At 52.8% G+C, this 11,969-nt stretch overlaps 1 protein-coding gene across 1 annotated transcript; it reads left to right on the top strand.

Moving 5' to 3' along the window:
* Nucleotides 1-5,845: 5,845 nt before the first annotated feature.
* LOC135536296 (protein salvador homolog 1-like) lies at nucleotides 5,846-11,501 on the top strand. The gene is made up of 4 exons (XM_064962653.1): nucleotides 5,846-6,271; nucleotides 8,198-8,341; nucleotides 10,722-10,883; nucleotides 11,417-11,501. Exons 1-4 carry the CDS (start codon nucleotides 6,012-6,014, stop codon nucleotides 11,499-11,501), a joined length of 651 nt encoding a protein of 216 aa, XP_064818725.1. The 5' UTR covers nucleotides 5,846-6,011.
* The last annotated feature ends 468 nt before the right edge of the window (nucleotides 11,502-11,969 follow it).

The following is an 11,969-nucleotide window of genomic DNA, read 5'->3' as shown; positions in this document are numbered from 1 at the left end:
ATGTGGAGGCTATATACAGGGGGTACCGGTACAATGTGGAGGCTATATACAGGGGGTACCGGTACAGAGTCAATGTGCGGGGTCACCGGTTCGTCGAGGTAATTGAGGTAATATGTACATGTAGGTAGAGTTGGGGCTTTTATAGGTAAAACGTGGTGCCAATAGGGAGGTAGCCTTGCTTATTGGATGTGGTGACTAGGCTACATATCCACGGGTTCATTCCTGGACTGCTGCTCCTCGGTATGAGTATGAAATGCGTTGGCTATAGTTTAACCAGTTGAACTTCTCTTCGGAACCGGAGTTAAAAGGTGTTTGTTGCTACCCTGTTTCCGGCTACTCGACTAACAGATCCTTGTTTTTAGTTTGGATAGAGCCTTAGGCGAAAGGGGTGGTGCCGGTTCAATCCACCTCACTGTTTGTGTCTTCAAAAACAGTCTCGCTACAAACTAGTTATTGGAAGATGGGAGTGGGGACTGCCTCAAGTCACATGACTAAATCCCCAGACTGGTTCACGTCATCTGTTGCCTTTTGCCTGTCTTCTGTGTTAAACACATGACATTGTACACATGTTACTTCAATAGACTCTACAATGTGAGTCTTGATGTGAATTCCCACTGGTGCATCAGGAGGGATGTTGGTGGTGTTTTCAGTGTTGAGAACATGGACACATTTCTGCTAGAGCTGCCCTGGCCCTGCTAGAGCTGCCCTGGCCCTGCTAGAGCTGCCCTGGCCCTGCTAGAGCTGCCCTGGCCCTGCTAGAGCTGCCCTGCTAGAGCTGCCCTGCTAGAGCTGCCCTGGCCCTGCTAGAGCTGCCCTGGCCCTGCTAGAGCTGCCCTGCTAGAGCTGCCCTGGCCCTGCTAGAGCTGCCCTACTAGAGCTGCCCTGGCACTACTACTAGAGCTGCCCTGGTCCTGCTAGAGCTGCCCTGGTCCTACTAGAGTGGTCCTACTAGAGCTGCCCTGGTCCTGTAAGTGCTGTTATTGTGAAGTGGAAACCTCTAGGAGTAATGACTCGGCCTCGAAGTGGTAGGTCACCCATGCTCACAGTACGAGACCGCTGCGCGCTAAAGAGTGTGAAAATCGTCTGTCCTCGGTTGCAACATTCACTATCGAGTTCCAAACTGCCTCTGGAAGCAACGTCAGCACAAGAACTGTCTGTCAGGAGCTTCATGAAATGGGTTTCCATGGCCGACCAGCCGCCCACAAGCCTCAGATCACCATGCGCAATGCCAAGCGTCAGCTGGAGTGTTGGAAAGCTCGCCGACATTGGACTTTGGAGCAGTGGAAATGGGTTCTCTGGAGTGATGAATCACGCTTCAACATCTTGGCAGTCCCACGGACAAATCTGGGTTTGGCGGATGCCAGGAAAACGCTACCTGCCCGACTGCATAGTGGCAACTGTAAAGTTTGGTGGAGGAGGAATAATTGTCTGGGGTTGTTTTCATGGTTCGGGCCCCTTAGATCCAGAGAACACTACAGCTTAAAATGACATTCTAGAAGATTCTGTGCTTCCAACTTTGTGGCAACAGTTTGGGAAAGGTCATGTTGGAACAGGAAAAGGCAAGACCTCCCACGTGCACAAAGCGAGGTCCGTACAGAAATGGTTTGTCGAGATCGGTGTGGGAAAAACTTGACTGGCCTGCACAGAGCCCTGACCTCAACCTCCATCGAGCACCTTTTGGGATGGCTCTGGATAAGAGCGTCTGCTAAATGACTTAAATGTAAATGTAAATGAATCGGAACGCCGACTGCAAGCCAAGTGTCCACATACTTTTGATAATGTATAAGTACTGTGGTGGGCCAACGTGGGCTTTTGGCCTATGCTTCCAACAACCCAATGTGTTTTTATTGTGTGGAAAGGCGTGCACACTTCAGGAGAAGGGACCGATGCTCCGGTTGAATTTGAGCTCAGATTTCTGCCCCCGCTTTCCTGTCCGTTTTCAGTACATGTACTCTCCCATTTCCTACCATTCATCAAGAGAGGTGGGTCACATCGCCGCGTGTCAGAGAGGAGTAGTACATCTAGAGCCGTGTTGTTAAAAAAGGGATCAGCAGCAACGCTCTGTTTCAGTGTTTGTACAGTCGGTGTGTCAGAATGTCTCTTTTGTGAAATGGGAGTGGATGTGTGTCCTCCTGTAAATGGGCGCTGTCCCCAGAGGGACGTGTGTCCTCCTCTGTAAATGGGCGCTGTCCCCAGAGGACGTGTGTCCTCCTCTGTAAATGGACGCTGTCCCCAGAGGACGCCTCCTCTGTAAATGGAAGCGCTGTCCCCAGAGGGACGTGTGTCCTCCTCTGTAAATGGACGCTGTCCCCAGAGGGGGGCGTGTGTCCTCCTGTAAATGGGCGCTGTCCCCAGAGGGCGTGTGTCCTCCTCTGTAAATGGACGCTGTCCCCAGAGGACGTGTGTCCTCCTCTGTAAATGGACGCTGTCCCAGAGGACGGGTGTCCTCCTCTGTAAATGGACGCTGTCCCCCAGAGGACGTGTGTGTCCTCCTCTGTAAATGGACGCACTCCCCAGAGGACGTGTGTCCTCCTCTGTAAATGGACGCTGTCCCCAGAGGGACGTGTGTCCTCCTGTAAATGGGCGCTGTCCCCAGAGGGGCGTGTGTCCTCCTCTGTAAATGGACGCTGTCCCCAGAGGGCGTGTGTCCTCCTCTGTAAATGGACGCTGTCCCCAGAGGGCGTGTGTCGTCCTGTAAATGGGCGCTGTCCCCAGAGGGCGTGTGTCCTCCTCTGTAAATAGACTGTCCCCAGAGGGCGTGTGTCGTCCTGTAAATGGACGCTGTCCCCAGAGGACGTGTGTCCTCCTCTGTAAATGGACGCTGTCCCCAGAGGACGTGTGTCCTCCTCTGTAAATGGACGCTGTCCCCAGAGGACGTGTGTCGTCCTGTAAATGGGCGCTGTCCCCAGAGGACGTGTGTCCTCCTCTGTAAATGGGCGCTGTCCCCAGAGGACGTGTGTCCTCCAGGAAGATGGATGCTGTCCCCAGAGGGGCGTGTGTCCTCCTCTGTAAATGGACGCTGTCCCCAGAGGACGTGTGTCCTCCTGTAGATGGACGCTGTCCCCAGAGGACGTGTGTCCTCCTCTGTAAATGGTGGCTGTCCCCAGAGGACGTGTTTCCTCAGAGGCATAGTGTATATAATAGCAAAGAATAGTCTAGAACAGACATGCAGACACCCTAGATGAGAGGCTGACAGCAGCACCGGGTCAGGTATGGGTCAGGCAATGAGAGTTGGCTATAGCCGTACCAGGGCCCGGCAGCAGGGTTTACTACAGGACGGTACCAGGGCCCGGCAGCAGGGTTTACTACAGGACGGTACCAGGGACCGACAGCAGGGTTTACTACAGGACGGTACCAGGGCCCGGCAGCAGGGTTTACTACAGGACGGTACCAGGGCCCGGCAGCATGGTTTACTACAGGACGGTACCAGGGCCCGGCAATAGGGTTTACTACAGGACGGTACCAGGGCCCGGCAATAGGGTTTACTACAGGACGGTACCAGGGCCCGGCAGCAGGGTTTACTACAGGACGGTACCAGGGCCCGGCAGCAGGGTTTACTACAGGACGGTACCAGGGCCCGGCAATAGGGTTTACTACAGGGCGGTACCAGGGCCCGCAGCAGGGTTTACTACAGGACGGTACCAGGGCCCGGCAATAGGGTTTACTACAGGACGGTACCAGGGCCCGGCAATAGGGTTTACTGGGACGGTACCAGGGCCCGGCAGCAGGGTTTACTACAGGACGGTACCAGGGCCCGGCAGCAGGGTTTACTACAGGACGGTACCAGGGCCCGGCAGCAGGGTTTACTACAGGACGGTACCAGGGACCAGCAGGGTTTACTACAGGACGGTACCAGGGCCCGGCAATAGGGTTTACTACAGGACGGTACCAGGGCCCGGCAGCAGGGTTTACTACAGGACGGTACCAGGGCCCGGCAATAGGGTTTACTACAGGACGGTACCAGGGCCCGGCAATAGGGTTTACTACAGGACGGTACCAGGGCCCGGCAGCAGGGTTTACTACAGGACGGTACCAGGGCCCGGCAGCAGGGTTTACTACAGGACGGTACCAGGGCCCGGCAGCAGGGTTTACTACAGGACGGTACCAGGGACCAGCAGGGTTTACTACAGGACGGTACCAGGGACCAACAGGGTTTACTACAGGACGGTACCAGGGACCAGCAGGGTTTACTACAGGACGGTACCAGGGACCAGCAGGGTTTACTACAGGACGGTACCAGGGACCGGCAGCAGGTTTTACTACAGGACGGTACCAGGGCCCGGCAGCAGGGTTTACTACAGGACGGTACCAGGGCCCGGCAGCAGGGTTTACTACAGGACGGTACCATGGCCCAGCAGGGTTTACTACAGGACGGTACCAGGGACCGGCAGCAGGGTTTACTACAGGACGGTACCAGGGCCCGGCAGCAGGGTTTACTACAGGGCGGTACCAGGGCCCGGCAGCAGGGTTTACGACAGGACGGTACCAGGGACCGGCAGCAGGTTTTACGACAGGACGGTACCAGGGACCGGCAGCAGGTTTTACGACAGGACGGTACCAGGGACCGGCAGCAGGGTTTTACTACAGGACGGTACCAGGGACCGGCAGCAGGGTTTACTACAGGACGGTACCAGGGCCCGGCAGCAGGGTTTACTACAGACGGTACCAGGGACCGGCAATAGGGTTTACTACAGGACGGTACCAGGGCCCGGCAGCAGGGTTTACTACAGGGCCGGTACCAGGGCCCGGCAGCAGGGTTTACTACAGGACGGTACCAGGGACCGGCAGCAGGGTTTACTACAGGACGGTACCAGGGACCGGCAGCAGGGTTTACTACAGGACGGTACCAGGGCCCGGCAGCAGGGTTTACTACAGGACGGTACCAGGGACCGGCAGCAGGTTTACTACAGGGGCGGTACCAGGGACCGGCAGCAGGGTTTACAGGACGGTACCAGGGACCGGCAGCAGGGTTTACTACAGGACGGTACCAGGGACCGGCAGCAGGGTTTACTACAGGACGGTACCAGGGACGGCAGGGTTTACTACAGGACGGTACCAGGGCCCGCAGCAGGGTTTACTACAGGACGGTACCAGGGACCGGCAGCAGGGTTTACTACAGGACGGTACCAGGGACCGGCGGGGTTTACTACAGGACGGTACCAGGGCCCGGCAGCAGGTTTACTACAGGACGGTACCAGGGACCGGCAGCAGGGGTTTACTACAGGATGGTACCATGGCCCGGCATGGTTTTACTACAGGAAAAAAATACCAAAAAAATTTGCAGCATTTTTTTACTACAGGACGGTACCAGGGCCCGGCAGCAGGGTTTTACTACAGGACGGTACCAGGGCCCGGCAGCAGGGTTTTACTACAGGACGGTACCAGGGCCCGGCAGCAGGTTTTACTACAGGACGGTACCAGGGCCCGGCAGCAGGGTTTACTACAGGATGGTACCAGGGCCCGGCAGCTTGAAGGTTTTAGTTTTTTTAAATAAAAAAAATAATTAAAAAATTTGTACATTTTAAATTTTATCCTCTTTTCTCCTCACAGCGCGCATCCAACCCGGGAGCCAGCCGCACCAATGTGTCGGAGGAAACACCGTGCACCTGGCAACCTTGGTTAGCACGTGCTGCGCCCGGCCCGCCACAGGAGTCGCTGGTGTGCGATGATACAATGACATCCCTACCGACCAAACCCTCTAACTCGGACGACGCTGGGCCAATTGTGCGTTGCGGCCGGCTGCGACAGAGCCTGGCCTCGAACCCAGAGTCTCTGGTGGCACAGCTAGCGCTGCGATGCAGTGCCCTAGACCACTGTGCCACCCGGGAGTCCAGGTTTAGGGTTTTTAAGGGTTTGTCCCAAGTGGCACCCTATTCCCCATAGGGTTCTTGTCAAAAGTAGTGCACTACATGGGGAATAGGGTGTCATTTGGGACTCAACCATTTGTTTGACCAGGCAGCCATCCTCTGAAGGTTTAAGGTATCTAACTCCCCCCCTCAGGTATCGGTCGAATGCAGTCCAAGTCTCTGGGGAACCTGTCCAGTCTGAGCTATGAGGACCTCTCCCTGCCCCGTGGTTGGACGGTAGACTGGACCATCCGAGGCAGGAAGTACTACATCGACCACAACACCAACACCACCCACTGGTCCCACCCCCTGGAGAGAGAGGGTCTGCCCCCTGGCTGGGAGAAGGTGGAGTCAGCCGAGTTTGGACCCTACTACGTGGACCACGTTAACAAGAGGGCTCAGTATAGACACCCCTGTGCTCCTAGGTAAACTGTAGAGACAGAGATACTCCACCCCTGTGCTCCTAGGTAAACTGTAGAGACAGAGATACTCCACCCCTGTGCTCCTAGGTAAACTGTAGAGACAGAGATACTCCACCCTGTGCTCCTAGGTAAACTGTAGAGACAGAGATACTCCCACCCCTGTGCTCCTAGGTAAACTGTAGAGACAGAGATACTCCACCCCTGTGCTCCTAGGTAAACTGTAGAGACAGAGATACTCCACCCCTGTGCTCCTAGGTAAACTGTAGAGACAGAGATACTCCACCCCTGTGCTCCTAGGTAAACTGTAGAGACAGAGATACTCCACCCCTGTGCTCCTAGGTAAACTGTAGAGACAGAGATACTCCACCCCTGTGCTCCTAGGTAAACTGTAGAGACAGAGATACTCCACCACTGTGCTCCTAGGTAGCGTTTTAGAGAGATACACACACACACACACACACACACACACACACACACAGTGTAAGATGAAGTTGCCCTTTAACTCTGATCTTGGGTCAGTTATTCACTAATGGTTAGGATTGGAGCAGGGGACACCTATCCTAGATCTGTGCCTAAGGGAAACTCACCCACATTTTGGTATTCAGTCTTTTTAAAAAGTGAGAATTTTGTTCAGTCGAATAACTTTATTCTGATATAGTAACTTGACTCCTAGCCTCTGCCAATACTACGCTGAACCAAAATATAAACGTGACATGTTGGTTTCATGAGATTAAATAAAAGATTTCAGAAATGTTCAATACGCACACAAAAAATATAAACAAACACATTTGTTTACATCCCTGTTAGTGAGCATTTCTCATTTGCCAAGATATGCCACACCTGTCAAGTATAGAAGCTGATTAAACAGTATGATCATTTACACAGGGGAACCTTGTGCTGGGGACAAAAGGCCACTCTAAAATGTGCTGTTTTGTCACACAACACCATGCCAAAGATGTCTTAAGTTTTGAGGGAGAGCGCAATTGGCATGCTGACTGCAGGAATGTCCACCAGGGCTGTTAAGCCCCATTAGAGAATTTTGTAGTACGTCCAACTGGCTTCACAACCACAGACCACGTGTAACCACGCCAACCCAGGACCTCTACATCCGGCTTTTTCATCTACGGTCTGAGACCAGCCACCCGGACAGCTGATGAAACTGTGGGTTTTGCACAACCGAAGAATTTCTGCACAAACTGTCAGAAACCGTCTCAGAGAAGCTCATGTGCGTGCTATGTCTTCCACTAGATGTCAACAGTCTTTAGAAACTTGTTTGAGGATTCTACTGTGAAATGGGACCGAATGAGACCGGAATGAGTCAGAGATCTGTCAGAAACCGCCTCAGGGAAGCTCCTGTGCGTTCTTGTCGTCCTCACCAGGGTCTTGACCCGACTGTAGTTCTGCATTGTAACTGACTTCAGTGAGAAAATGCTCACATCTGACGGCCATTGACCTCGCTGGAGAAGTGTCCTCTTTATGGATGAATCCACGTTTCAACAGTACCGGGCAGATGACAGACAGAGTGTATGGTGTTGTGTGGGTGAGCGGTTTGCTGATGTCAATGTTGTGAACAGAGTGCCCCATGGTGAGGTTATGGTATGGGGCAGGCATAAGCTACATAATTATTGTTTATATCAGTGACCAACAGATTCATATCTGTATTCCCTGTCATGTTTAATCCTTAGATTAAAGGGCCTAATGAATTTATTTCAATCGACTGATTTACTTTTTATATGAACTGAAACTCAGTCAGACTTTTCTTCATTGTAACCCTCCTTCTATTCCTTCTATTCCAGTGTTCCTCACTATGACCAGCCCACTCCGGTTGTACACTGACAGTCCGTGAATTTGTAGTCCCTTTAAAAACAAAGAAGGGAATACATTTAAAAAATATATATAATTCTATTATTTGTACTTTTCCATTTCCAGCGTGCTCCAATATGACCAGCCCCTCCCGTTGTATACCGGCCTCGCCCAGCCGAGCGGGACCATCCGGTACTGGTACCAGCCAACCCCTACCACACGGCAGAGATCCCTGACTGGCTACAGGTGTATGCCCCGCGCCCCACTCAAGTGAGTAGGCCGTACCTGGCATTTCTCACATATACTGGCTCATAACTTCAGAGGTTTGATTGATTTGAAAAATAATGTAATAATATAAAAAATGAAAATAATGAACGGTATTGGAGACGGTGTTGCATTTTTAAATTAAAATGGACCTTTATTTAACCTTTATTTAACCAGGCAAGTCAGTTAAGAACAAATTCTTATTTTCAATGACGGCCTAGGAACAGTGGGTTAACTGCCTGTTCAGGGGCAGAACGACAGATTTTGTACCTTGTCAGCTCGGTGATTTGAACTTGCAACCTTTCGGTTACTAGTCCAACGCTCTAACCACTAGGCTACCCTGCCTCCTCTACACTCTAACCACTAGGCTACCCTACCTCCTCTACACTCTAACCACTAGGCTACCCTACCTCCTCTACACTAACCACTAGGCCACCCTACCTCCTCTACACTCTAACCACTAGGCCACCCTACCTCCTCTACACTCTAACCACTAGGCTACCCTACCTCCTCTACACTCTAACCACTAGGCTACCCTGCCGCCTCTACACTCTAACCACTAGGCTACCCTGCCTCCTCTACACTCTAACCACTAGGCTACCCTGCCTCCTCTACACTCTAACCACTAGGCTACCTGCCTCCTCTACACTCTAACCACTAGGCCACCCTACCTCCTCTACACTCTAACCACTAGGCCACCCTACCTCCTCTACACTCTAACCACTAGGCCACCCTGCCTCCTCTACACTCTAACCACTAGGCAACCCTGCCTCCTCTACACTCTAACCACTAGGCCACCCTACCTCCTCTACACTCTAACCACTAGGCCACCCTACCTCCTCTACACTCTAACCACTAGGCCACCCTACCTCCTCTATACTCTAACCACTAGGCCACCCTACCTCCTCTACACTCTAACCACTAGGCCACCCTACCTCCTCTACACTCTAACCACTAGGCCACCCTACCTCCTCTACACTCTAACCACTAGGCCACCCTACCTCCTCTACACTCTAACCACTAGGCCACCCTACCTCCTCTACACTCTAACCACTAGGCCACCCTGCCTCCTCTACACTCTAACCACTAGGCCACCCTGCCTCCTCTACACTCTAACCACTAGGCTACCCTGCCTCCTCTACACTCTAACCACTAGGCCACCCTGCCTCCTCTACACTCTAACCACTAGGCCACCCTGCCTCCTCTACACTCTAACCACTAGGCTACCCTGCCTCCTCTACACTCTAACCACTAGGCCACCCTGCCTCCTCTACACTCTAACCACTAGGCTACCCTGCCTCCTCTACACTCTAACCACTAGGCTACCCTACCTCCTCTACACTCTAACCACTAGGCCACCCCTACCTCCTCTACACTCTAACCACTAGGCCACCCTACCTCCTCTACACTCTAACCACTAGGCCACCCTACCTCCTCTACACTCTAACCACTAGGCCACCCTACCTCCTCTACACTCTAACCACTAGGCCACCCTACCTCCTCTACACTCTAACCACTAGGCCACCCTACCTCCTCTACACTCTAACCACTAGGCCACCCTACCTCCTCTACACTCTAACCACTAGGCCACCCTACCTCCTCTACACTCTAACCACTAGGCCACCCTGCCGCCTCTACACTCTAACCACTAGGCCACCCTACCTCCTCTACACTCTAACCACTAGGCCACCCTACCTCCTCTACACTCTAACCACTAGGCCACCCTACCTCCTCTACACTCTAACCACTAGGCCACCCTACCTCCTCTACACTCTAACCACTAGGCCACCCTACCTCCTCTACACTCTAACCACTAGGCTACCCTACCTCCTCTACACTCTAACCACTAGGCCACCCTACCTCCTCTACACTCTAACCACTAGGCTACCCTACCTCCTCTACACTCTAACCACTAGGCTACCCTGCCACCTCTACACTCTAACCACTAGGCTACCTCTACACTCTAACCACTAGGCTACCCTACCTCCTCTACACTCTAACCACTAGGCTACCCTGCCACCTCTACACTCTAACCACTAGGCTACCCTACCTCCTCTACACTCTAACCACTAGGCTACCCTACCTCCTCTACACTCTAACCACTAGACTACCCTACCACCTCTACACTCTAACCACTAGGCTACCTGCCGCCTCTACACTCTAACCACTAGGCTACCCTGCCGCCCCTTATTAACGGTATAATAAGTGAATTGTTTCACCTCAGCCAAGATGCTTCGGTGTAACCTGCTAAAATAGTTTACAGATCTAAATTATTTTGTTAGCTACACTAGCTCTGTCGTGTCTCCAGTTTTTATATTTTACCATTGTGACATGCAGCCATGTTTGGTTGTAAAATAAACAAATCTGTCTTTCCTTTCTGCTCCAGGTATGACCACTTCCTGAAGTGGGCGCTGTTCCAGCTGGTGGATCTGGACACATACCAGGGCATGTTGAAGCTGCTCTTCATGAAGGAACTGGAGCGCATCGTCAAGTCCTACGAGGCCTACCGTCAGGCCCTGCTGTCTGAGGTGGACCAAAGGAAACCGCGGTAACAGTGGTACACTCAGGGGCCCAGGAGCACTCTGGGCCCAGGAGCACTCTGGCCCAGGAGCAGCCGGACAATAACTTCACAGGGAAGTAGGCCCTATTCACTAGGAAGCAAACAAGACAAAATGATGATGATGGTGGTGGTGGTGGGGGGTGGTTCCAGGAGCAGCCAGAGCACTCGGGGCCCAGGAGCAGCGGACAATAACTTCACAGGGAAGTAGGCCCTATTCACTAGGAAACAAACAAGACAAAATGATGATGATGGTGGTGGTGGTGGTGGTGGGGGGGGGTTCCAGGAGCAGCCAGAGCACTCGGGGCCCAGGAGCAGCGGACAATACCTTCACAGGGAAGTAGGCCCTATTCACTAGGAAGCAAACAAGACAAATTGATGGTGGTGGGGGGGGGGGCTACAGTGTGCACTAAGGAATATGACCCTGAACTGACTGGACAGAGGAATGGAGCCTGTGCATAGCTGGACCTGGGACTTCAACTGTTCTCTTTCTACATTGTTCCTATGAAGTTCTCCCCCTGAAGCTGCTACAGGACAGAGCTCCACCCGTCTGAGGTTTCTACAACAAGGAAGTCCGCCCCTTTAGAGGTTTCCGCCCTGCCCCAGTAGGTCAGGGTTCATCTCCCCATGGACCTCCCGGTTGCGGACGGCTGCAACAGAGCCTGGGCGCGAACCCAGAGTCTCTGGTGGCACAGCTAGCGCTGCGATGCAGTGCCCTAGACCACTGTGCCACCCGGGAGGCCAGGTTTAGGGTTTTTAAGGGTATGTCTCTTTTTATGATTGACCTCCTTATTGCCGTCTCCTCGTCACCCAAACGTATGTCTTCGTCTCCCCGTTTTTATATCAGCCAAATGTCCAGATGCTGTTCACATCATGTGGTCACGCAGGTCCCCCTCCCTTCGTGATGATTCGGGACCGATGACAAGCGACTATGTGAACGCTCCAATGAAGAAAGAAAATGATTCTCCAGCTGGAGAGAGAGAGAGAGAGAGAGAGAGAGCGAGAGATGTTTACACTAAAGTTGCTTACAGAAAATGTCATCTGAGAACTGGGTCATGTTCATTAGGCAACAAATGG

Source organism: Oncorhynchus masou, unplaced genomic scaffold (genome assembly GCF_036934945.1).
Source record: "Oncorhynchus masou masou isolate Uvic2021 unplaced genomic scaffold, UVic_Omas_1.1 unplaced_scaffold_5913, whole genome shotgun sequence".
NCBI lineage: Eukaryota > Metazoa > Chordata > Actinopteri > Salmoniformes > Salmonidae > Oncorhynchus > Oncorhynchus masou.
This window is presented reverse-complemented; position numbering and strand designations above follow the sequence as displayed.

Excerpts from the sequence above, each read along its gene's own strand:
- LOC135536296 (XM_064962653.1), top strand. The coding sequence starts at position 6,012 with ATGCAGTCCAAGTCTCTGGGGAACCTGTCCAGTCTGAGCTATGAGGAC. Across the intron at positions 8,342-10,721 it reads ATGCCCCGCGCCCCACTCAA|GTATGACCACTTCCTGAAGT; the intron begins GTGAGTAGGCCG and ends TTTCTGCTCCAG. Across the intron at positions 10,884-11,416 it reads GTGGACCAAAGGAAACCGCG|CTGCTACAGGACAGAGCTCC; the intron begins GTAACAGTGGTA and ends CTCCCCCTGAAG.